The 27435-nt window shown below is 45.7% G+C and overlaps 1 protein-coding gene across 2 annotated transcripts in view; it reads right to left on the reverse strand.

Moving 5' to 3' along the window:
- Positions 1-27435, reverse strand: part of RIMBP2 (RIMS binding protein 2) — a 98769-nt gene that overhangs the window by 8030 nt on the left and 63304 nt on the right. Inside the window, exons 15-17 of one of the 2 annotated variants that reach the window (XM_084820016.1) lie at positions 21737-21889; positions 12341-12525; positions 11703-11871 (exon numbers count right to left, since the gene is read on the reverse strand). In XM_084820016.1, coding sequence (XP_084676142.1) covers positions 11703-11871; positions 12341-12525; positions 21737-21889 — 507 coding nt within the window. The remainder of the gene's footprint in view (positions 1-11702; positions 11872-12340; positions 12526-21736; positions 21890-27435) is intronic. The other variant, XM_084820015.1, reaches the window with a different exon arrangement.

Below are 27435 nucleotides of genomic sequence, written 5' to 3' on the forward strand. Positions count from 1 at the left end.
GACCAGTGAGGTTATATAGACCAATGGTCTGTCTTGGAAGAAAGCTGCTTCCTATGTGCCTAAGAACTCTGGAAAACTCTAGAACTACCACCTCAAGTGCACATAAAATGCATATCCATTTCAGACACTGGGCAACTGCCTGCACAATAAGGCTGCTCAGATGACCACCCGAACACATTCTCTGTCAGCAACATACAACATATGCTTATAGCCTCTAGGAGCCAGAAAGAACCACACACAGTTCTTGGGTGTGGCAATGGTGGGGGAACTATAACTACACCACAGGTAAAAAACACACACCCTCCATCAGTGCATAATCAGTGCAACTGATTAATTTTAAATCTAAACGTACATAGATTTAAAATTAATCAACTGACAGGTTATGAAAGAGTCTTCTATTTTTCAGGAATCCTGTTGCACTTTCCTCTGCTTGAAAAAGAGAAGACTCTTTCATAAACTTTATGCTACTCTCTGCAGTTACAGAAACCTTATTTATACCAGAAATATACACATTTTCTCAATGAGTGAAGAAGCAAATGTGGTTTGAGCAATTACCACTTGGGAAAAGTCACAGTCAGCAATGTTTAGACACCAGTGTTAAACATTTCACACAGGGAAAGTTCTGCAACGGCCTTTGACTTCCAATCCACAGGAGGATCGCATGGTACTTGCAGCCGGTTAGTTGGGCAAGAGAAGCCATGCATGTTAAGCGTCAACATCTCATGAAGGATGTTTGGAGCAGAGCTGTTGAAGAATGTTGTGAAAATAGATGGAGGAAACTTGATATAGGGACTCTGGATTTGACAGACCAGGAACATCCAGTGGATGAGGAATGGTACACTCTGACCACACTGTCTGGAAGCTGACATTTCTTTGGAAGAGATCAAAGTCATGGATTCAAACTGTCTGAAATTGGTTTGCAACTGAACTGTGGTTCCAGTCGATTTCAAAGCAGCACCAAACAGCTTTGAACAGTCTTTCAAAAAGGTACCATGTCTCTCTACTATCATCCTGGAGATAAATGTACAACAGGAACCAGTTGTGTTTGTTTGTATGTTACTGCTATACTGTCTATAATCATTTGTTAAAATCCACTAAAATTATTTCTTAAAGCCACTTCAGAGTGAGGGTAATGTTTCATTATGCAGCATTGCCCTCCCTCTGAATGGGCAAATATATTCATCCCATTTTGGAGAAACTCCTCAAAAGTTGCCAAAACAGGCATCCTTTGCTGCTATAAAAAAAGTTGCCAAAGAGGGCATGTTTTGCTGCCTTGTTTGCAAAAACCACCCCATTCATTTTCAGCTCTGCCCGAATTAAATCCATTTCTTAATTCTATCTGTCTGCCTGCCTGCCTGCCTGGCTGTCTTTACTGCTTCCCAAATCTGGCACTCTCCAAATGTGTTGCACTACAGCTTTAATGGAGGACCCATTAAAATGGTCCGCCCCAGGCGTCTTATGGATCCAAATGGATTCCTGAACACGCTTGGGGATTCTCTGGGGCATGCCAACGGCCACTCGGTCATGACCCTGGTGGGTGGCTGGAATGCCGCAATCACTGGGGCATTAGATCGGGTGGCTCCGAAACGCCCTCTCCCCCTGAACAGGGCTCGGACTGCACCATGGTTCAATCCGCGGTTACGAGCTCTGAAACAGGAGGTGAGACGGCTAGAGCGCCGGTGGCGGAAGTCTCGCTCCAAAGACTATCAGACACGGGCTAGAGCTGTATCTTCAGCCTATCATGTGGCAGTGAAGGCAGCAAAAAAGGAATATTATGCTGCCTCCATCGCGTCTGCAGAGTGCTGTCCCAGGAGGCTGTTCCAAGTGGTCCGGAGCCTGGTTGGTCCTGTGGCTCCGGAACCACTGGAGCATTCTAAGGCCTCCTGTGAGGCCTTGGCAAGGCACTTTGCAGATAAAATTGATCAGATTAGGAGTGTTACTCTGCATGCTGTGGATACAGTTAGTGAGCAAGAGGCGGCCTGTGGCAAACCAGTTTTGTGGGATCGGTTCCAGCTTCTTCCTCCTGATGAAGTGGACAAGGTGCTTTCATCGGTACGGCCGACCACCTGCTTACTTGATCCTTGCCCATCTTGGCTCATTATGGGCTGCAGAGAGAGACTGGGTGAGGGGATCAAGGCGGTGGTGAATGCCTCCCTTGAGGAGGGAGTGATGCCATCAGCCCTCAAGGAGGCAGTGATAAGACCGCTCTTAAAGAAGCCCTCCTTGGATCCCCAAGTTCTGAACAACTTTCACCCAGTCTCGAATCTCCCATTTTTGGGCAAGGTGATTGAGCGGGTGGTGGCGGTGCAGTTGAAGGCACACTTGGAAGAAACTGATTATCTAGGCCCATTTCAGTCGGGCTTCAGGCCTGGGCATGGGACAGAAACGGCCTTGGTCGCCTTGGTAGATGATATGAGGAGGGCTCTGGATAGGGGTGAATGCTCCTTCCTTGTTCTCCTCGACCTCTCAGCGGCTTTTGATACCGTTGACCACGGTATCCTCCTGGACCACCTGGAGGGGTTGGGCATTGGGGACACCGTATTGTGGTGGTTCCGGTCCTTCCTCTCCGGCAGGTACCAGAGGGTAGCACTGGGAGAGGAGGTTTTGGACCCATGGCCACTCACTTGTGGGGTGCCACAGGGTTCCATCCTCTCCCCGATGCTATTTAACATCTATGTGAAGCCGCTGGGGGCTATCATCAGGAGGTTTGGGGTGCAGTGTCATCAATATGCGGATGACACGCAGCTCTACCTCTCGTTTAAATCTTCACCAAGGTTGGCCGTAGAATCCCTGTCCAAATGTCTGGAGACGGTGAGTGGCTGGATGGGGAGGAATAGGCTGAAGCTGAACCCTGACAAGACCGAGGTACTTTTGGTGGGAGACAAGAGGAGGCTGGGGGATGTTGACCTGGTGTTGAATGGGGTACGGCTACCCTTGAAAGACCAGGTCTGCAGCCTGGGGGTCATTTTGGACTCCCTGCTGTCCATGGAGGCTCAGGTGTCAGCTGTGAGCCGGACAGCGCTGTATCAACTCCATCTGATACGGCGGCTGCGCCCCTTCCTTCCCGCCCATCTGCTCCCATCGGTAGTACATGCCCTGGTCTCCTCTCGTTTAGACTACTGTCATGCGCTCTACGTGGGGTTACCCTTGAAGACAGTTCGGAAACTGCAGCTGGTACAGAACGCGGTGGCTCGCCTGATTAAAGGCAACCGCCGGCGAGATCACATCACTCCAGTGCTGAAGGAGTTGCACTGGGTACCAGTTGTTTTCCGGGCCAAATTCAAGGTGTTGGTTTTGACCATTAAAACCCTATATGGTTCTGGCCCAGCCTATCTTAAGGAGCACCTCCAGCAACACCAGACAGGCCGCTTAACAAGATCAGCCTTGGATGGCCTTCTCTCTGTCCCATCAGCCAGGACAGCTAGACTGGTGGGGACGAGGGAGAGGGCCTTTTCTGTGGTGGCCCCCACTCTGTGGAACTCCCTCCCTAGGGAACTCCGTCATGCCCCCTCTTTAATGAGCTTCCGTCATGCATTAAAAACGTGGTTGTTCAGGCAGGCATTTGGGGTGGGTTAGGGTATTTCAGAAAATGTTTTTATGGTAGGATTTTATTGTTTTAAACTGTTTTTATTGTATGTTGTACATCGCCCAGAGTGGCTGGGTGACCAGCCAGATGGGTGATTAATAAATTTAATAATAAATAAATAAAAACTCCCATCATCCCTAGCCAGCCAGGTTAGGGAAGGATAATTTATCCAAAGCTGATCTCCAAGTTGGAATGAAAATGGGACTTCCAGACCATTTTGTTTCTGAACCAAACCAAAACAGAAACAATATTTCAGCTGGCCTGATGTGCTGATTTTAGCACTTTCACAGATGATGGAGAGAAATCACCAGTCTCAGGTGTACAAAAAATGCAGGGAAGGGAAGTGGAGGTTCAGAATGAAGGGTAGGGTTTACAGGTTTAGGACTCTGCTCCTCATCCCATTTTGCATTGTTCCTTGTCTGGGGATGATCTGCCTTGAAGATGAAGGCTAGAAACATGAAACTAGTTCCACGAAGCCACAGGTGCATAAGGCTTGTGCCCTTTTTGATCAGCAGCCCCTGACACCACAAGACTTCAGGGGGGTGTATGGGATCAACCTGTGAGACATCAAGATGCAAGTCAGATACTTTGACTTTCCCCTTGGGTTTCTTTTCCACCATAATCCTCAGGGCTGTGTGTATTTCCAATATCCATCTTTGGAAACCCATAATTTTGTATTTGGTTGGGCTCTGCATTCTAAGAATCTCAATTTCCTTTTCAAAAAATGTTTTTAGTCCTCACTATTGCAGACATGATCAGTGCCTGGTGAAAATTTAGAAGTCGAAGTGTGTGTATGTTTGGGGAGGGGGGGAATTCAGCATCATGCTGGTGGCTGGGAGGAAGCTCCAGTGTCCATTTGTCCACCCCAGCTCCATCTCTCTGGCCTAGGAGAAACAGAATCCCTTAGGGCAGTGGTTTTCACACAGTCACACAGAGAGCCCTTTCCACATCCACTGATCTGATGAAGAACCCTTGAGCATCTCCATAGAACCCTGTGTATGGTAGAACAGGAGTGCTGAATCTCAGGCCTGCAGCCTGAACCTGGACTATCTGGAATCCAGGTTTCCCCGGTGGCTCCACCCTCTTCACCCAGATGTCCAGTCATTTGGTCATTTCCCAGCTTTTGCACCTTTTTTCCTCCATTCTAAAAGGTTGAAATGCCTCCCCTAAGGCTTAGCTACTGGCAATAAGACTTGAAGCTAAACTATGCTGGTGTGTTGGCCCTGCCCACTTTTGCCTTTGGCTCCACCCACTACTGGAATGTGGACCCCGAAGGCTTCTCTGAAGCTGAACTGGCCCTCAGGCTGAAAGAGGTTTCACACCCCTGTTGAAGAGGATTCTGGGGGAATATTCTAAGATGGGGTGAATCCTCATTGTACCCCACATGAAGCAAGAGTTGTGCCCTAGGATGGGAGTGAGCAGGCTGCAAGATCTCTCTCTCTCTCTCTCTCTTACTTTTACTAAAACCCAAGGCCCATCAATCAGAACCAGGAGCAAAATTATGGGTGTGGGGGGACAGCCGGACACAAAACGATGGCTCAGGGGCAGAATCAATTACCAATTGCACTCCATGAGCAATACACTGGGATAACTTGGGTATACAAGCAAACGTGTGTAAGCAGGGCAAGTTGAAGCCCTTTCTCACCATCTTCTTTTTTCCCCATTGTGTAGAACTCCCAGGTAGGGAGATCTCTGTCCCAATGTCTGTCAGTTTAGTACGGACTATTATAATAGTTCTTTTGTGGGATGCTCATATAATATAGCTTCTTATACCCTCACAGTGAAGAAGATTTGAGAGAGTTTTCTGAAAAACAACCACCATTTTTGAGGCTGTTTAAATTCTGGTGGTTCGTCTTAGTGAGGCTGGGATTTTAAAACTAAATTCACACACACACACACACAGACACACACGTATGTATATATGTGTATGTGTATATGTATATGTATGTGTGTGTGTGTGTGTGTGTGTGGATATATATATATCTCTCTCTCACAAACATTTTATTGTTTGCATTTTGTTTAACTTGTGATGACCTGCAGCTATAGACAACCCACAAATATTTACAGCCCTAATCAGGGTAAATCAGCCAGTAGAGCTATACAGAAATCTGGCCAAAGGCAATGCACACATTTTACAGGTAAAGAACACTGAGGTTGAGAGATCAGTGATTAGCACCCTGGCAAATATATACTTTAAAATCAACTATTTAAAATCAACAAAATAAACTATTAGAAACTCTTGCCAATCTACTACTGCAAATCCTCCAGAGATCTACCAGTAGATCCCAGTTTGCCTTCTGACCACCACTTTCTGACACCCCCCTCTCCCCCAGATTAACTCTGGACTGAAGAAAAGTTGTAGCAAGCAAGCTATGTTTCAGGGAAGCTTGAATGCCACGACTGATCTTCCTGTTGAGCAGGGGTGGGCAACTTGTGGCCCTCCAGATGTTTTGGGCTAAAAACCATGAGTCCTAGCCAGCATAGCCAATGGTGAAGGATCATGGGAGTTTGCCCAACACATCTGGAGGACCACGTGTTGCCCACCCCTGCTATTGAAGAACCCCTGTGTGATGGTAGGCCTGACTAGGCCTTGTTAGTAGTTTGGTTCAGGCAAGGTGCCTGATGGGATTGAGCAAATATGTATGTGTCTGACCATGAGAAGGTAATAGTAACTTGCTCATTATAATTAAGAAATTCCTATCCACCAAAGTAGCTCATCCAGTCATACCTGAAGATAAGAAGGCAGCTGTGCTGATAAGACTGTTGCTGAGCTACATTAGCTCTTGAGCATGTATAGTGTATTTTCTTTGTTCTCCAACTAACAGTCTGTATAAATGCATCCTGCTTCTTGTATTTGAGGAGACTCAGTTTCGACTGACTCTCCCACAGCTGTGATGTGCTTTAATAAATTCCTGATTGTTGAACCTAGCCTGCCTTGGATATTTCCTGAACACCTGATAAGATTCGGGGGGTGGGGGCAGAGTTCCCCACAGCAAACTTTGGAAACCACTGCCCTATGCAAATTGAGCACATCGGCATAATCATGTGTTCAGATCACATGATTTTGCATTCTTTGGTGTGCTATTTTGATTGCTGTTGTTTTGGTGAAGAGTCCATGGCCATGGTAGTAGCATTGCCCTGGGTGGTGCTTAAGTCTAGTGATGGAGGGATTCTGCCCAGTCTATCTTCTGCTGCCAGTATCTGACCCAGTGCATAAAAGGTGTATCAAACAAGACAGCTCAAAGCACTTTGCTTCATCAACAGCTTGAATGAGTTTACTGGGTTTGGTTTTTTGTTCTTGTTTTTTAAAGCACAGACCTCTTTTAGACTTTCTGGATCTGCGGGGTACAGAGCGCGCATTCTCTTTGAAACGGTTGCAGTTGACTTCGGAAAAGAAGCACATAGAAACAGAAGAAGAGCAGAAGATGTGAAGCCATTCAAAAAGTCTTACTTTTCTTTCTTTCTTGTTCTTTTTAAACGTGGGCTTTAAGCAAGAGATGGGAGCGCAGCACCAAAGAGTTTGAAACGCATTCATGTCAATAATCCTGCCTGGTTGTGACTGATTTTATCACAGAGCAGGGGTGCAGAGATCCAGTCCCCTGTGGTGGTAAATGTGATGCTAGCCATGCATGACCCTGCACAGGTAAATTCACACACACAGAAGCTCTGAATCACATTTAAATCTGCTCCAAACGTGAACTGCAGGAAGGATGTGTTAACATTTACCTTTCAAGGTAGGATTAGATTTCTATCCTGCCTTTTTTCCTCCTTAGGGAACCCAAGGTGGCTCACATTATCCTCCTCCTCTCCATTTTATCCTCACAATAGCAACCCTTTGAGGTGGGTTGGGTTGGGCTGAGAGTCTGTGACTGGCCCAAAGTCACCCAGGGAGCTTCCATGGCCTAGTGAGGACTAGAACCCAGATCTCCCAATCCCCAGTCCAACACTCTCACCACCTCACCACACTGGCTCTCTCTCTATGCTTTTAAAAATAAAATGTACACAGAAGACTTTGGGCCAAACTAGACTTGATGTCAATTGTATCAACACAATTGACGCGAACGTTTTGTTGTTGGTCTGTGAACTGCCACAGGGAAGTCTGAGCAGCTGCAGGATAAGGAACGGGTAGGAATTTTGTTTCAGTTCATTTTTGATAAGAATTTACCAAAATTAGAAAATGTCTTCATATTCAGGTGCAGAAAGAACTTGAGATTTAAAAAAAAAAAATCAAATGAGGGAGAAAGCAAAATGGGCAGATTCGTCCATCCAGGCCCAGAGCTTTTGAGTGCTTAGCTCTTAAAAGTCCGGCTTCGGACCCTTGTGTATTCACCCACATTTGTGGTGCTGAATCAGGGTTGTCATCTCTCTCTTATTTTCTGACAGGCAGGCTCTCCATCTTTAAAAGCTACATGGCAGGCAGGCAGGCAGGCACAACACTGTCCTCTCAATGCTGGGAGTAGCAATGACCTGATTGAATTTGGCCGATGCAGATCGGTGAAAATTTTGTTTGGGTTTATTTATTTATTTTAATAAGAATTTACCCACATTTGCAATGTTTTTCATATTTGGGATGGAAAGAAATTGAGGTTTTAAAAAATGTGAACGCAGGAGAAAGCAAAACTGGCAGATTAGTTTTGTTCATTTCTGCTTTAGGACTGTGGGGGGTGGGTGCCATGATCTGGACAAAAATCAGCCCTCTGAAGCTGCTGTTTGAGTTTCAAGGGAAACGTCTGCTGGTGCCAATGGAGGCTTCCCCTGACATGCAAATAGCAGCTCCGGAGAGGTGATTTTTTGATCAGGATCATGGCATGGCGAGAAAGACTTAAAGTCCCACCCCACACACACACACACACTCCATGATCCCACAGCTGCTCAAGCTTCCTCACAGCTGCTATTTACACAACAAAAAGTGTGCAAATTAATGGCATCCATGCAACTAGCGCCAACATGCTTCTATTGTTGACTTATGTGCCCCTGAAGTTTTGTTTCCCATGTGGCTGCAGCCTGCCTGTGCAATTCAGGATGGGATCGGAGAGGGGCTCTCCTGTGAACAAGCAGGAGCACGGAATGTGCAATGCACACGGTATTCTTTCAGAAGATCAACATCTTTTCTGGAACAAACACAAGCCCTCCTAATTTGGTTGGTTCAAAGATCTTAGTAGCAGGAAGAAATATTTCAATTTTTGCTTCTGTTTTGTTTTATCTCCATTCCTGTATGCTGTAATCAAGCTATGGACAGGGGATTTATCTCACTTGATAGGAGACCTGCTGTCGTGCTGAGAAACATCTGCCACTATCGCAAAGAGAGCCTATTCGCTACCAGGCCAGGTTTAAGGTTTTACAACTAGGGTACAAAGCCCTAAACAACATGGGACCAGGATGCCTGAGAGAGTGCCTGGTTCCTTGCCAATCTGCCTGGTCACTGAGGTCACCAGAGGGCATGTCCCAGGTGGTTCCGTATGGACCCATGGAGTCCACCAGGAAAAGAGCCTTCAGTGTGGTGGCCCCCTTTCTTCAGAACTCCGTGCTCCTGGAGGTCAGGCAGGCACCAACACTGTATTGCTTCTGGTGCCTCCTGAAAATAGCACTGTTCCAGGAGGCATTCCTTACCTACCCCGCCATGGTTTTATTGGCATTCTGTTTTTTAAAAGCATAATTTTAATATGGTGATTTAACTTTTTTATCCTTTTACTATTTTACCTTTTTATGTTCACGTTATGTAGATGTCTAATTGACTGTCAGCAGAAAGTAGGTCCTTTTCCGCACACTATTTCCATAGTTGTACCAATGTCAACACAACAGCTACAAAGCAGAAAGCTGGAGGAATACATTCCTCTCTGCCCGATGTAGAGATTGTACCTTATCTTCTCTCCCAACCCCATCTCTGGAAAGCCATTCCAGACAAAACAAATGCCTCTCTCACAATATCTATATCAGCTGCGGTTTATTAAATTTGGTCTTATCAGAACTTGTTTCTTTTGACTTCCGGTTGGAACCAATGTCGCTCTGGCAGCTTCCTATGGGCTCTCCGTGGGAGGTTTCTCAAACAGCTTTTTTAAAGGTTGAAAAACCTTTTCATCTCCCCCCTGGAATTAAAAGGGGGGGCAAGGCAGCATTCTGGATAACATCTTGGAGAAAAGTACCCCCCACGAGATAGTGTGTGGGGGGGGGCTGGATTCCAGGATTATCTCCCCAGAGCTTTACCAATGCAAAAAGCTGTTCTGAAACTCCTATCTCATAGGAGAAAACAGGGCTGACATGTTCCATAATAATATATGCTTTAAGAAATATCAACAACTCCTGAGGGATGATTTAAGAAATATTAACCATATTTGAGAACATCTGAGGACCTGCAAGATCTGTCTGAGAGAAACATGACTACACCGAGGAGAAGAAAGGGGCTGGCATCACAGCCAACTCCCCCCGTACCTCCTGTGTCAAAAGTTTTGAAAACAGAAGATATAGGGGAATTATTTACTCTGATAAAGACTTTATCTTCGCAATTTGTGGAGCAAGCCAAAAGGTTGGATTTAATCCAAAATTCCATCACCACCTTGCAAGGAGCTGTGGATATAATTAATGCGTCATGGCAAAAAATGGAGATGAAAATTAATGAGCTAGAAGACCGAGTGGCAGGAAATGAAACTACAACACAAGTTTGTTTTAAAAATGCCTCTGACAGAATTTCTCAACTGGAGGCCTTCACGCAAAGATCTAACGTACGTATTATTGGGATTAAAAATCTGTCTAATGATGTAAAATTGCCTATTTTTGTGGATAAACTTTTGCATGAGATACTCCCTATCCCATCTGATTATTTACTTGATATTGAGCAGGCATTTTGTGTGCCAAATGCTAAAGGGACTGACTATACGATCATGGTCCAATTTGCAAAAGTCTCCACAAAGAATTATATCCTGCGTTTGGCAAGAGAGTGTGGAAGCCTTTCCTGGAAACATGATAGAGTTATGTTATTTCCAGACTACATCAAAGAGGTGGCGAATAAAAGAAGGCAATTTACTAAAGTGAAAAACATGGCAAAACAAATGAACTTACAATATTACTTAAAATATCCTGCTACACTGTGTATTGTATCTGAAGGTCAGATAAAGAAGTTTCTAAATCATGAAATGGTGGAGGCATGGCTGAACATAAAAATGTGAGATTTCTGTTACAACCCCATCAACTGGAATCTTTAAACAAGCTTTGTTAACTGTTTGTGTTTAGTCTACATGATCCAGGTTAGGTCAGAAGATAAATGATTATACATATATTCGTTTATTCTCTTTCATCTTTCTTCTTTTCTTGCTTTTCTTTTTCTTTTTATTTCAAAATAGATATGATATGCTGTATTTACATTTATTGCTTGAGGGTGTATTGTGCATATATACTTATATATCTAGTATAAAATATAGTACTGATTGTTGAAGGTTTATTTTAAGTTTTATTTTTATATAACACTATATTTCTTTTAAAGAAATTATTATTATTATTATTATTATTATTATTATTATTAATATAGGCTACTGGGAATGAACTGTTAGACCTGTTTCTTTGATATAAGATTGATGATATGATATTGAAATGTAAGGTTGTTTATTAAACTGTAAGATCGTTAAGGTTATAGATATAGTTTTTAAAATAGAATGGCATTGAAAGCCAGGGGGTATTGGAGTTTAAACTTAATCCTTTAAAGGGGAGGGAGAGGGGGAGGGAAGGGGAAAGATTTTTCTTTTCTTTTTCTCTACTTCCTTTCCTCCTTTCTTTTCCATTTTTCCCCCCTGTTCCTTTTCTTTTTGTTATTGCGGTATCCTCATTAGAATATTGTATTGCTGGGAAATTGTAGTATTGATCAGGTTGTTGGTATTTTTGGTATCGTTTATTTCATTTATAAAGATAACATAAATAAAAATATATTTTCAAAAAAGAGGAACTTGTTCCTTTTAAAATGTTTTAATTGTTTTAAAATGGTGTTTGATTCTTTTATCTTTGCTGTTCAGCACTCCAAAACCTTTGGAGTGGAATAGTTTATAAATATTACAAACAAACAAAGAAAGGATTGGCAAATTGAGCGGTCCCACACGTGGTGGTAGAGACTACAGCTGGGTGCCCTTACCTATTTTCTCTATAGGGGTGTTCAGAGGGAGAAACCCTTGCTTCAGAAGCTGCTCCATCATTTCTTCATCGTCAGCTTGGATTTCAGAGACCATATTGCAAGGGATAAGTCCCAGTCTTGCACAGGTTTCCCCCCGGTAAAACCCGTCAACATCTTTATCACCATAAACCTGACATTGGTCAAGGATAAGAAGAAAAAAGCAATCACTCGGGTTTACTGAGTAATAAGAACTTCTGAAGGGTAAGACCAATAGCTGATCTTGAAGGATGACGGGCCTCAACCCACGTAACAGGACGTGGCCAGTTCATACCATGAGGCTCGGGGGCATGTATGCCATCTCCTATCATGAATACAGGTTTTGGAACTTTATGCATTCTGATTCTGCAGGGCCTTTTGGGGTTGTGGAACCTTACCTGGCAAAAGACACTATTAAGTTCCAAGTGCTGTCATATCCAAAGGGAACTGGACTCTGTAGTGCTGTCCCTGGCATTTCTCGCCACTCAAAGAAGTGGGGAGCGCTTAACAGTGCTAAGACTGAAACACTGCCTCATTGAGCCTAAGTTCTAAGCCTAAGTTCTAAGCCCACTCTAAGTTCTAAGCCTACAGGAGCGTGGGCCTGTTCCATTTATATATCATACCTTGATAATCTGCCCTTCTTTGAATGGAAGCTCTTCTTCTGCTGCATCAGGATTAGGAGACATTGTCAGTGGATCGTAGTCAAAAAGGGCAACAAAGATCCGTGTGGAGACCTCCTCTGCACCAGGATCGGTTTCCGATTCTTCATAGATCTCTGGTGACAGACGTTCCCGGCTACAGTATCCATCTGGAAAATCAACACCAGAGGCCAGGAAACATTCAGTGACAACAGCGTTCATCTCATTGTGAGCTTTTTGAGTTTTAAAAGCTCTCCCTGCAGGTACCTCTAAAATTTCATTCTGAGAAGTCTAACCTCTTTAGTAAAGCCCACAACCTGCTCCTAGAGTTCAAGAAAGACAGAGAAGTTAAGAAGAGACCTCCTGGATCAGGCCAAAATTCCACCTAGTCCAGCATCCTGTTTCCATTAATGGACAAAGTCTGATGCTTCTAAGAAGCCCACAAGCAGGGGCAAGAAGAAAACAACGCCCTACTGCCAGTACTCAGAGGTACAGCTCCTCTGAGCATGGCAGTTTTACTTGGCTATCATGACTAACGCTGCCTCTGAACATGGTGGATCCATTTAGTCATCATGGCTGATAGCTTCTGATAGACCACTCCTTCTCCTCCATTAATTTGTCTAATCCCCCCTTTAAGGCCATATCATGTAGTAATCGGCACCACATCTTGTGGTGATGAATTCCTTAATTACGGTTTGTATGTAAAAGTATGTCCTTTTGCACATTCTGACTCTCCTGCCAAACAAGGGGTTGGATCCAGGATCTGCCTTCCAGGAGAGGAAGGGACCTTCCGTGGCAGGAAGGGATCTGCTCACAGAAGGTCCCTCCGCCTCCTCCCCCTGCACATCACAGCTCACCCTATTCAACAAGGTCTCACGACTCTGTGTAGCATATTCAGGGGGCTAGAGGGGCTGCTGTGGAAAGGGGGGGACAGGGAAGTCCACTTCCACCAGCACATTTGAATCCAACCCAATGGATTCAACCCAATGGTCTTAGGTGATTCCCCCATGTTCCAATCATATGGGAGGAGAACATTCCCTTTGTAACCACAGAGGCCAACGTCCGTGTCCTCCCAATTCTATATTTTACTCCGCTGCTCACAGAAACTTTGGGGGTGCTGGTCGATACCATGGTTTTCTTCTTCTGCTCAGGGTCATGTGGATGTATGCACTGCCAGTAGCCAGGAGAAGGCAGCCACTACGAACAACAGGGCAGGAGGCAGTCCTTGAGCAAGCGACCTACTCTGCCCCAGAATTTGGGAAACACTATCTTGGGCTACAGTCCTCCCACCCCTCAGTACAGCATGATTAGGGGACATCCATATGAGGCTTTTTGGGGAGGGCGGGTCAGATGGACTCAGTCCATACAGCAGCAACTCCAGGTTTTTGAGGGCAAGGCACCCTTAATGGGGCCCCTCGCTCAACAAGTCTCACCACCAGTCGCCAGCTGCTCCTCCTCCTCTTCCTCATCATGGCTCCCATTTGCTTGCTTGACAAGCAGAGAGCCAGTGAGCGAGTAGGCTATAACATCTAGGGCTCCTGCTTCTCCCCACCACCATTTTCTGGGCCTGAGCGAGAGGCAGGTGAACAAGCAAGGTGGGCATGGCGAAGAGGAGGAGAAACTCCAGGGGGCTCTTGCAGCACCCAACTATGCCTACCCTGGGCGTCAGTCCTGAGTCCACACATTCAATCCCTGCTACATGGGAACAGTGCATCTTCATGCCGAGTGCCCATTACTCCACATGCAATAAACTCGCCCAGCAGTCCAAGAGAAACCACAATCACTCACCGTCAGCTGCAAGAAGGAGATAATGCTGAGCTCTCTTAAGGATAACAGAGATGAGATTCACTTTGAAGAACTAAGGGTGGGCTATATAAATTCTACATCTGGCTGCTCTCTCTCTCTCTCTCTCTTTAAATAAGGCTGTCTTGTTACCCAGTCTGGGTTAATGAAGTTGTACTTCTATGATAATGTAATGAGAAATGTTGGACTTGAACAGCACCTCCCAGAAACAATTGAGCTGGGCAGCTGCTAATGCTGCCTGCACACAAGTAAACATGCCTAGCAGCAACAGCTGTTTCCAGGGGCTATGCCACTTTTGATATCATTCCCCTCTTCCATTGGACAAAATGGATTGCGATCGGCAAATTTAGCACAAAAAGGGGACTCTACAGTTCCACAGGCTGCCCCCAATAATAAATTAACGGATGAAATAGCAACTCCCTTTGCTCATTCCATCTGGAGGGAAGGGCCTGGAATTTAGACTGTGTCACCAACCGCAAGAAGAGTTTGCAGGTCAGCAGAAGAGTTGTTCCTGTGGGTCGGCATTTTTACCATCAACCAGCCCCTGAATCTGCCTGCAAATCCTTCTGCCCCAGCCCTCCCAAGAGCCTGGAACCTGAGCTATATCATCTCCAGCCAGAGAGGACTATGCCATGCATATGGATCTATCCCCGTTTCAATGGTAACTTTAACAACAAATAATCTTGTGGCACCTGAAAGACCCATAAAAGTATTATGGCAGACACTTTTGCAGACTGGAGTCCACTTCATCAGACGCATGAAGTGTTATGGGTATAGGTACACAGGGCTGAGAGGTGGGGATTGTAAACAGTGAGGTCAGAAATCAAGGAAAGCATCATTACTACTCCATGCACTAACTGTGCTGTTCAGATATGATTTACTGAACTGGGTAGTTTGTTTTGATTTGCATGGCCAATGGTCAGGAAGGCTGGGAGTTGTCAAACAAACATCTGGAGGGCTCCAGGTTGTCCAAAACACCTGGAAGGCTCCAGGTTGGGGAAGGATGGTCTGTGATAGAGCTGTGTGCAAAGGGCCTCTTGAAATTCTCCACCTTGCTTGTGACCAGAGAAACTGGGGAGACAATTTCACTGAATTTCTCCAGGGGGAGGAGAAATTTTCAACCGTTTCTCCCAGCTAGGGCTCCCCATTAGCAGGGCTTGTAGCACAGCTTCTTTCCTTTTTCCTAAGGGTTTGGGGGGTCTTCATGCTGCAACAGCATCAACTGTCTTGGCAGGCTGGCCCCCACTTTGCCTCCACCGCCATGCAGGTGGGGACAGTGTTGTGTTGTGTCCAGCTCCAGGGATGAGGGGGAGTTCGTGCTTTGCCAAAATCTGTCCTCCAATTCCTGAAAGTTTTCTCCCCCTATGAAAGAGGCTTCCATTGTTCTGCCTCATTCAGGATGTTTTATCATTTATGTTTGTGGTGGTTTTGAGCTTAGCTAACCACAGCTCGCCTCCCAGGCTCCCTGCACGTCCTGATCTGAAAAAGTCCTATGGGAGGCATTACCTCATGGTGCCTTTAACCGGGCTTTAATTGAAGTGCAGGAAGCCAAGGAGGCTACAGGCAGCCAGAGAGATGATTGTACAGTGAAAAACAGGACACTTGTCCTCACTCCTCAGCCACCTCCTAAGCAAGGTCAGCCCAAGAAACCCAAACGCAACCCATGAGAATTTCTTCAAAATTTCTTCACCATTGAATTTCTTTTTGGAAGCAATTTCTCTTCTATCAAATTGAATGAGAATGGTCAAAAAGAATGTGGAAGAAATTTTTGGCACAGCACTAGTCTATGCACACAAGACCATACTTGAGGGTGGAGACACCCCCGTTTCACATGATGGATACAATCCATGACAAATTATGCATGCTTCTTTCCCTATTGGAATCTAAGAGACTTAAGCCTGGCTTTTGCATTGAGCTACTGTTCATGTTTGTTTTGCATAAACCACCACCCATAAAGGCCTGCTGGACTTGTGGATAGAGTATCAGACTTTGAAACCTGGGATCGAATCCCATCCCAGCCATTGGTAGCCTTGGGCTTCTGTAGAATGGCTACCACACAGGGTTGTTGTGAGAGTCAACAGTTTCTTTATTATGCGAGATGGACAAGATGAAAACTGTAAAGCACACTGTATATTAAACGTGCTATATAGACTATAAAAATAATTAGTAAAACAATTAATAATAGCAACAGCCACCACCCTGATCCAGCAGATAGTATGATTCCTGGCTACATGCTATGCATTGTCAGATTGGAGCCTTAAAGCTATGAAAAGTAGCAGATACTGCCTGTGCCCAATAACAAGCCACAGAGGTGCATTTGAGATCAGGTTCAGCAAAGCAGTTTCGTCTCATGCTTCAGTTTCTCCTCGTTGTTTGCGAAGCCACTTTGCATGCATCTAAATGTGGTGCATGGTAGACGTCTTATTTGCTGTCAGCAGAAAGTAGGTCCTTTTCCACATACTATTTCCATAGTCGTACTGATGTCAACAAAACAGCTACAAAGCAGAAATCCAGAGGAATACAATCCTCTCTGCCTGATGTAGGGATTGTACTTTTATCTTCTCCCCCAACACCATCCCTGGAAAGCCATTCCGGGCAAAACAAATGCCTCTCTCACAATATCTATAGGACAATCCTATACATGCCTACTGAGAAGTAACTCCCATTAAGCTCAATGGGACTTTCTCCCAGGTACATGTGTGTGGATTGCACATTGAGTTTATAGTGTGAAGTGGTCATCTTTCTATGGCTGATAGCTTGTATTAGGAGGCAGACTTTTGTTTAAACATAGCTCCTCTCCGGAGGACTGGAGGGTTGAGGCTGCTTTCTTTTTTCCCCTGTAGTTAGTGTTGTAATGCTGGGGTTCTGCCATGTGATTCCACATGGACCTATGGCCCGACCAGAGTCCACCAGAAGAAGAACCTCCAGTGTGGTGGCCCCCCTTTCTTCAGAACTCCCTGCCCTGGAGTTCAGGCAGGCATCAACACTCTGTTGCTTCTAGCACCTCCTGAAAAAACAGCACTGTTCCAGGAGGCATTCCGTAACCGACTAGCAACGGGTTTTATTGGCATTCTGTTTTTTTTTTTTTAAGCATAATTTTAATATAGTGCTTTAATCTTTTTATCCTTTTACTATTTTACCCTTTATGTTCACTGCTGCGAAAATGGTTTTAGATATGGAGTGGTATACAAATATTACAAATAAATAAATGATGTCCTTGCTGAATTATGGCTTAATATTTTGCTGTAGAGTAAAACCTAGCTCCACCACTTGAAGTGCAACTTGTCTTGGTACTGGCTTCCACATGCACCAAGAGACAGCAAACAGCAGCAGTGGCTCAAGATGCCCCCAGCCTGAGGTGGGAGGATGCGCACAGCCATTCCCCCATTGCTGTTGCCTCTGCGTGCACCCTCCCCACCTGCTCTGAGGACTCCCTCAGAGTAGGAGATCAGGTGGACAAGCACTTTGGAGAGCCAGCCAAGCCCTACAGGCCTTGCTCTGAGGAAGGCCTCCTTCTCAGAATGAGGCAATTGGGGCCTGGTTGGCTGTCCAGGGAGGACATCTCCCTGATCTCTTGCTCTGAGTAACCCCTTAGCTCAAGATACCGGATGGGCGGCTACTCCAGAGAGCCTTGCTGGCTGCTCTGCTGCTGTGACATTTGCAGCAGCAGGGCAGCAAGTGTGGCCAAGTGGTGGTGGGCCTTCCTGTGTGCGGCGGGGGGGGGGGATTCACCACCCCTCTGCTGTCTGAGGTGGGGGACTCACTCCACACAATGGGAGGGCTGGTCCTGACCAGCAGCACTATACCACCCTGAACTTCCTGAACACAAACCACCTCAGGGCTTATATAGAACATATGCCCAGAGCAGCAATAGAACAAGACCTTCAGATGAGGAGCGGGAGTGGGTGGGGGGGGGGAGACTATTCCAAATTGTGGAAGGAGATATTTTCAGGTGCAAGGATTTTAATGACAGATGCAAATGCTAATTGGTATGGCTGAAAAGATTTTGACAATATGCAAACTCATTTACATTTTATTTGATTGAAAGTCAGGTGACTAATCAACCAAAATATTTAAATAGGTTGGCAGCTCTTTTTTATAGCAAGCAAGGACCCTTTAAATGGCATGGGACCAGGATATTTCAAGGACTGCCTGCTCCACTCAGCTTCAGAGGCCTTGTTTGGCACCCTTCAGAGGTACAGCTGCTTAGCATATCAGACAGCCTCTTCTAAATCTTGGCAGCCAGGGGGGAGATCTCCCCCACCCCACCATTTAAGCTTTAGGTGAGCTGTTATGACTTTTAAAAAACTGCCTAGCTTTTACTTCATAAAAATCATTCTCTTTCCTTGCCGATTATGCTTTACTGTTTTATTCCGTTCACAGCTTTATTGCATTTTTAATATGGGCTCAATGGTATTTCTACCTGTTTCCATCTGAGCCTCTTTGAGAGTTCTTGCTAGGGCCAGAAAGCGGCACATAAATAAACAAAGAAAAGGGGAAGAGGCTCCGCATCCAGTTCAGATGTAACGGGAAGCCATGGTTTCCTACTACATGGACAAGGGTGCACCAGCCTCAGGATCACATGAGCCCCTCATTTTTGCGGCCACAAGGAAGTGATCCAGAGCTTTCAGTAATAAACAAACCCATTAGTTCCTCGTCGTCTGAATTCAGGGAACTGCAGTTTGTTTAAATTATCCACATGCTTTGTGCTAGCTGCTGCTATTTCTTGACATCACAAATGATTGACAGGTTAGTTTTTCTGGAAAGGAATGTAATTATCCTCTCTGCAGTTCAATGCTCTCTCAATCCCATCCCATGCCAGGTGTAGTTCTAGGTCCTGCAATTGAACTTTCTCTGCCCATGGTGGAGTGGATAGCATAAAACCCACCCTAGTTTACATGTACTTTTAGTGGCATGGCTGCCACTGGTTTCAGTGGTTTCTCCCACCTCTGTAGGGAATACGGATACGTGGAAAGGTTTCTGTCCACGTAGCTGGTCTCCCTTGCATGTTCGTATAAGCCAAAGGTGGGCAATTTGTGCTTTCCAGATTTTTTGGCTTACAACTCCCATCAGCTGTAGCCAGCCTAGCTGATGTTGAGGGATCATGGGAGTCGTAGGCCAAAACAGCTCTATCCAGTCAAGGATTCTAAGTCAAAACTCTAAAATCAGCCACCAGAGCTGCACAAAGAGCTGGCAGCCAAAGGCAACCAAGTGGTGCTTACCTTTTACAGGAAAGGATAACTGAGGCTGAGAGATCAGCGATTAGCACCATGTCAGCCATGGCAGAAATTATTCTTAAAAATCAGTTTTATTTGCTAGTGTTCAACTATTGAGAGTCAGAAACTCTTGCCAATATACTACTGCAAATCCCCCAGAGATCTACCAGTAGATCCCAGTCTGCCTTCTGACACCACTGTCCTAACACCTCCCCCACAACCTGGATTAACTCTGGACTGAAGGAAAGGATCAGTTGTAGCAAGCAAGCTGTCTTTCAGGAAAGCTTGAATGCCGTGAGTGATCTTCCTGTTGAGCAGGGGTGGGCAAATTATGACCCTCCAGATGTTTTGGACTAAAACTCCCATCAGTCCTAGCTAGTATAGCCAGTGATGAGGGATCATGGGAGCTGTAGGCCAAAACATCTGGAGAGCCACAAGTTGCTTACTCCTGATGTAAGCCTTTATGCTTACCGAGACTGGCATGGGAACAGTGGTGGGAGGCAGCGTCAGCCATACCAATCGAAATTTGTGTAAAGAGGGTCTAACTCATTTTCCAGGACAAAAAACTTTAATACTGCCACCACTCAACCCACATCGAGGTGGTATATGGTGATCCTGTTCAAGGCAAGCCATCCACATTGCCATCCATACTCACACACAGCAGCAGCGGCCACAAGCAAGTGACATGTGCCAGCCTTTACTTGGCCAAAGTCAAAGTTCACCACTGGCATCATCTTCAGTGACCTTTCTCATTTAGTTCAGCACAGCAGAACAACACATTTCGAGGCACGCCACCCTTTGAGGGGAAAGGTATTGAAATGTCATTTCTGAACACTGGAAGGGGGGTGCACAAAGTCCGTGGCAGTCGGACAAGGAGGAGAAGGCAGGCCAGCCCCCAAAGCCCTAGATGTATATCTTTTAAAGGTGCAATAGGAATATGTACAAGGAAGACAGCAAGCGGGACAGAGGGAAAATGGGCAGAAGGAAGCAAGAGTCGCCCTCTCTCTCTGTATATACACACACATGCACACACGCACACATGTATCTGAGAGAGTAGGAAAAAGAGAAGCCGCTAAGTCAACTATTCCCAACCTGGCATGCTCCAGATGTCTTGGACTACCATCACCCAAGCCCAGCTGACTGGGGATGATGGGAGTTGTAGTGCCTGGGGATGATAGGAGTTCTGGTCAACACATCTGGAGGGTGGCAAGTTGGGAAAGGCTGCTCTAGGTGCATGGAAGCAGCCTTCATTAGGCCCACTCATTAAACAAACAAATGTATTGGCCTGTATCTGTGCTTTCCCACTAATGCTCTCCCAAACTGAGTGGGTAGCAAGATGCTGCAAGTTGTACTTGGCCGTCTTGGCCTATGTCTAGGGATGACATAGGCGGTTAGACTCGATGGTCTTAGAGGCCCCTTCCAACCCTACTATTCTATGACTCTATGATTCTATGCAAGGGGCTTTCCCTGTTTTGTTCCACAACCCCCACCCTCAGTCCAAAATCACCACTACTGAATAACGTTGTATTTTGGCTTTAAAGCAAGGTGCCAGAGGGTTTCCTTCAATGCAAAAGGCCTTGTCTTAAAGCAAATGTATGGCATTTTTTACCACCACTGCTGAAATTTGGCGGCAAGATGGCGGCCATTTGGGGTTGCGTGGGGTGCAAAAAATGGCATGGGGTTCACGCAGCCTGCAAGCCATGTGTTGACCACCCTGATCTATGGGATGTAGGGAAAAGGCTGCTGCTGGACTCAGAAATTAACTAAATTGTGTAGCTCCTGGAGTGAAAGCCCAATCCTATGCAAGTTCCACTGAATTTCATGGGATGCCCTCCCAAGTGTCTGGGCATGGACCCATAGTCCAAATTATATTGTCCTATGGTTGCTTATTGGTTCCCTTGTTGGGGTCCTGTATTTGTGAGCCAAGTTGCAACAGAAGCATCAAGGATGAGGGTACGAAAGCAGTGATGTGGCCAATGTTCATAGGGACTGTGCAGCCATGTGGGGGGAAGAAGGAGGAGGAAGAGAAGGGCAGGGCTTCATGCGATGAGTGGTGCTTTGACTTGTTTCAATATGGAAAGCTGGATGGCATGGCAGGGAAGTGGGGTGGAGAACCCAAAGCTTTCCTCTCCTTTGACGGCTGAGCCTAAGCAAAACTTACCTGTTTTCTGAGAGGGGAGATGGGGGGGGAAAGCAGAACAAGACTCATCTTAGAAAGATAGGCAGCCGCTTCGGCATTTGGCGTGGCATGCAACGTTGACATACAGTAATGGTGCTCATTTCACATCCAGCTCTAAGAAAAGCGGCTTTGGGGGGGTTTTTTGGGTGGGGGCACAAAGGACAAAGAAGGGTTCTGGCATACCGTATCTATAGTCAGAGGTCACGGTACGTTGCCGGCACCATTTCCTGTGTCCACCAATGCTGCGATAATAAGCTTCTTCTTTTACGGGGGAAATATTTCCCTCACTACCTGACCGAGACCAAGCGCCTTCACTGTTACTGTCCATTGTAATCTCTACGGAGAAAAACGGAATGGTCTATTAAACATGACTTACACTCTTCTTTGCGAAGGCTTCGAAAGGGCTAGGGCTCAGCCCAACTTTTGTTTTCTGTTGGAATAAGACATTGTCCAGTGAATGACTCAAGTGTTTCACACCTGGAGGGGCCACCCTACATGTTGCCTGAGATTTCAACGCACGGACAAGTTGACAGGGTAGGTGGGTGAAGAGTCATGAGTCAAGATGACGAATCTGTCCATTTTATTTTCTCCCACATTTTTTAAAAAAAATATCAAGTTTTTTCCATCTGATTTGTGAAGAAATGGGCAAATGTTGGTAAGTTTGCATTTTTTAAAAAAGAGAAACAATCAGAATGATCACCTATCTCCATGGATCAAATTCAATATCCCAGCATGGAGAGGGTCACATTCTGCCTGCCTGCCCTGTAGCCATTAAAGATGAAGAACCTATCAGAAAAAAGTGGCAGCCCTAATGCAACACCACATATATGGTTGAATACACAGGGATTCAAATCCAGACATTTAAGAACTAAGTCCTGGGCCAGGATGGACAAATCTTTCAGTTTTGGTTTCTCCCACATACAATTTTTTTTAGATCTCAAGTTCTTTCCATCCCACTTATGAAGAGATTTGAAAATTGGCCCAAGCAATTCTCACCCATCCCTATGCATGAGTACACAAGACTTTGCAAAGCCATTGAAGCCAGGCATGAGAAATAATGTTGGGTGTCCATTGTAGTAAAGAACACTTGAGAGGTAAGGTTAGAGCACCACAGTTGGTAATTCTGATTTCAGACCGCATGGCCAAGTTTTGTCTACTCCTTCACGGATGATTAGAGATTCAAGAAGAGACCAGCAGACACAGAAAAAGTTAAGGGGAACTCTTACAGTGGCTAAAGAATGATACAAGACTTGGAAAAAGAATTACACATTTACATAGAAGAGATCTGTGTAAAACTGGAAGTCCATTCGCTTCCAAACAGTAGATGCTAATCTAACGAACGATATCACCTTACCTAAACTGAACGGTCTGATTTACACAAGTCAGGGATTTGGGGGAGGCAGAATGGTCACACCACAAGGTGACTCTTTGCATCAGTTTAATGAGATGAAGTAGTCTCATGTGTGTGTGTGTGTGTGTGTGTGTGAAATAATCCACATGGAAAAGAGGTAGTGTAGTGTAGTGGTTAGAGCACTGGACTAGAACCCAGGAGATCTGAATTTGAATCCCCACTCAGCCATGAAGCTCACTGGGTGACCTCGGACTGGTCACTGTCTCACAGCCTACGCTACCTCACAGGGTTGTTGTGAAGATAAAATGGAAGGGAGTCATGGACACCACCTTGAGCTCCGATGCATAGGTTTTTCTTTTTTCTTTTCAGGATATGGTACTTTGCTGTCTTACCATGCACAAGGCAATTTTATGATGTGTAAATTGACGGGAGGGGGAAGACACTTAATCCTATATAAATCTGCCCTTCACAGAGCTCAGGCAGTCAAGGACCAACATAAAAACAGGCTTCTGTAGGCATGGGAACAAAGAGAGAACAATGACTTCATTTTTGAAATTTTTGAAATTTCTGGGATGTAGCCAAGCACTGAAAGGAGATGCCGTCTGCCTCAAATTCCTTGCATTTTCTCAAGCATTTGTATTCTTGTGTGTTACATTCAGGCCCTAAACTTTGGTTAATCTTAACTATGGTCTATTGAATCAAGTCAGCTTCATAAACTACAGTTTGAAATTGGCTTGCTTCAGTAAAGCATAGTTAAGACTAACCAGAGTTTGCTCAGATTCAAACATAATGCTAAATTGTGTAAAGTTAAAAACAAATGTGAACACTTCCAATCTCCTCCCGCATAGGAGGAGAGGGGAGAGCTGATGAGCCCAAGGCTCGTTCATGTAATGATAAACCATCATTCATTGTTAGGTCCGAGCGCAACACAAAAATAAGTGAGAAGTGCTTCCCAAAGTGCCTGAAATATTTCTTCTGCCCAGCGTGTTTCAGAAATACAGTTCCTTCTTCTGGGGCTTTCACTCGTCTTCCCACAAAGATGCAGCAACTAGCCCTTATGCTCCTTCCTCTGCTGAATCTAATTGGGGGGAAATCAGTTTCAGCAGAGGACAGAGCAGAAGGACTCATTGCTGAATCTTTGTGGGAAGATGAGTGAAAGCCCCCAAAGAAGGAACTGTATAAATGCGCTGGGCAGAAGAAATATTTCAGGCACTTTGAGAATCACTTCCGTCTTGTTTTTGTGCGTCATCCAGTGTCTTTCCCTTTTGTTGGTTGTGTCGGTCTGAATGCAGCCCCTGAGTCTTAGCCATAGACTTAGGCGCAAACCTATGAAGATGGTCACCAGCTTCCAAGGCTGGTGACTACCCTTTGTAGAGCGGTTGGAGCATGGACGGGATCCCCTCCTCCATGCTCTGGCTGCCCCGCATTTCCGGCTAGACGCAAGGTTTCATGTGTCTAACCAGGGATGTTAGAGCGGGGGGGGAGGGTGCGTGGCACATGGGAAGCTTTGTAAAGAACAGCCTGTGGTCTCCTCCCCTCCCTCAGGACCGTCCCCCTTTTGCCCTCTCCACGCTCTATTTGTGAGCACAGAGAAGCAGCTGGCTCAGAGAGAACCATGCCAGCTATGGGGGGGCGGCGGCAAGGGGGAGTGTGGTTTCTGGGAACTGACCTCGGACACCTGGCTCTGAGTTCGGTCCCCAGACACCGAAAAAGCCTATGGCCCTCTCAACAGTGTCTAGTGGCCATAGGGTTGCTCTCCCCATTGATAGACTCACACTGTCCTCCTGACGCTTAGTTCCTTTAGACCAGAGATGGGAAACAGGCAGCCCCCTCGTGGCTTGAGTGCAGATCCTGCCACCGCTGCTGCTGCCACTGCTCCTGCACTGCTGAAATTTGGTGGTGCAGCAGTAAAAAACAACAACAAAGGAACACCCACAGCTGTTTGCCACCAACATTTGCCACCAAATTACCAACATTTGGTGGCAAACTACTACAGAGTCTCAGAAGTGCAAAAATTAGATTGTTTAGCCCTTTTTTGTCTCTGTAGCAGTTTACCGCTAAATTTGGGCAGCAAATCACCATGGTTTTTGCTGCTATGAGCAGCACAGTGGCAGGGCTGCAGCCTCTGGGCGGGTCCAGAGCTGGAAATTGGCCCCCAGCAGGCCACCCAAAGTTGCCCATCCCTGCTTTAGACCCTCATGGGTTCCTCTCTAGGCTAATTTGCCATCAACTTTGGTCTGGTCGATTACAGGTCTTTATCAGGCCACTTTAGGGTTTCACTTTTTTTTTTTTAAAGTGTATTCCTTTTAGTTTACAAACGTGTACTTTTTATGTATTTTATTGCGGTTAGCTGCTTTGGAAAGACTTCTGCCCTGAAAGGCAGCAAAGAAATATTTTAAATAAATAAAATAAATACATACTTCTGCATACCTAAGGAGCCTCCTGAGTATGTAGAAACCATTGCATTATCTATTATTATTATTATTATTATTATTATTGTGGGGTGGGCCAGGTCTCACTTTTCAAATGACAGGGATGCAAATGCTTGACTTTTCAATTTATAGGATAATCACTTTAATAGCAAAGGCACACCCCCATACACGTAAGTGGCCCTGCCAAAGGCATGGGGTGGGGGTGGCGCCATCTCAAATGGATGCATGCTTTTGGGGAGCAGAAAAAGATTGTTGGCTCACTGAAGGGAATGTACACCACAGGAGATGTATGCCCTTTTTCATTTCTCTCACTCAGATTGTTGGATAGTCTTTGGTACTCTTGACTATACTCCCAACAAGTGAAGAATATGTAGGGAAAATGAAATGCACCAACACAGGGATGAGCAGGAAGATGGATGGACTGATGGATGGATCAATGAGTAAGGTGAGTGCAATTCAGTTGCAATTCATTTCAACAACAGGTATATCTACAAACCTTTATTTGGTTTAAGTATCACGGCTTCCCCCAGACAATCTTGGGAATTATAAGGAGAAATAAAAAGTGACAGAGAGGGGTTCAGGACTTACCTCTGCTTTTTATTTTATAGCAAAACAGGCCCTGAAAGGCCACCAGACAGGCGGGGGGGGGGGCAGGGAGGCTGCTTCAACATTTCCCATTTATTTTCCAGTTTAAAATCGCCTTCCCAATCCAGTTTTTTTAACCCATGGGAAAATATACACAGGGTATTTGTTGCATCCCATTCCTTTTCCCCTGCAGGTGAAAAACAGCTGGTATATATGTGATTTTAAGCTGAATAATAGCCAGAGGAGGAAGTTCTAAGTAAGGCTCTGCAGGGACCCCCTCGATTCACCTCAGAGGCTGCTTTGGGGCTTCCAAGGCAGGCCCTATTTGCTTCCTGTTCCAGGGAGTTGTCACCGCCACCATTGCCAGCTCTTGGGCCCTTGGGACGCGCGCTGGCAGCTGTCTTCCTGTTCCATTTGCCTAGGATCTATTTCCAGAAATACAGGGAGCCGCCATTTTAAAAATGGTGTCTCCCTGGAATAAGAAGTCGATGGTGGGTGTGTGCCCAGAGGGCCCAGGTAAGGACCTGGGGGTTGGGCGGTGGCATGGCTGGGCTCTTGGCTCACTCCAAAGTGCTGCCAAAGTGCTTCAGAGCAACCCAACCCCCTTCGTGCCACTTCATGCCCCCTCTGCCTTATCTCGGAAGCGGCCCGAAGCACCCTACGTCAGCTAGGAAGCCAGGCTTTGGGCTGAAGTGGTGCACAGCCCTGGTTCTAAGTGGCCCCTCTCCCTTCCATTCTTCCACTCAGATCTTCAGCCTATCGAAACTGCATCGAGGTTTGTTTGCGTTTTTCTTATTAAGGTGAGGGGATAACATGCAACTGGCACATAACAACTAGTTTGGCTAATAGTTTGCTCAGTGTGTCGAGGCAGAGAATTCCTTCTTTCCAGATCTCTAGCCTCCTCATAAAACTACATTTTCTCAGATGTAGGTTCCTGAAAGAAAGGGGACAAAGAACTTCCCACTAATCTAGTGTTAACAGGTTGGAGCCATGATCTGCCTTTTGCAAGAGGAAGGGCTCCACTCATGGAAAGTCCCTCTGCTTGAATTTTGGGATCCCTCCTTCCACTGCACACCACAGCTCACCCCCTTCAGTGGGGGTTTCTGACTCTCTGTGTAGCATTTTCAGGGGACTGGAGGGGCAGCCATAGAAAGGAGAGAGCAGGGATGTCCACTTCTGCCAGCACAGTTGATCCAGCATAAATCTGGATCGAACCCAATGTGTACTGTTGGAACACCCAATACAACAGCCCTTCACAACCTCGTGCCTTCCAGATGTTTTGGACTTCAACTCCTATCAGCCCCAGACAGCTCAGCCACTGCTCAGGAATGCTGGGAGTTGTCATCCAAAACATTGGGAGCGCACCTGGTTGGGAAGGCAGCAACACAACATCATGACAGCTGGTTTTCAGCCAGTTCAGTGTCCATCAACACAGACTAAAAACTGTAGCTAGCTTCAAGCAAAGGATAAGAGCAAATTAGATGGGAAAAACTCCGGTGGGATGTATTGGGCGA

This window comes from Heloderma suspectum, chromosome 13 (assembly GCF_057233095.1).
Source record: "Heloderma suspectum isolate Gila_16-S chromosome 13, 16-S_ref, whole genome shotgun sequence".
Lineage (NCBI taxonomy): Eukaryota > Metazoa > Chordata > Lepidosauria > Squamata > Helodermatidae > Heloderma > Heloderma suspectum.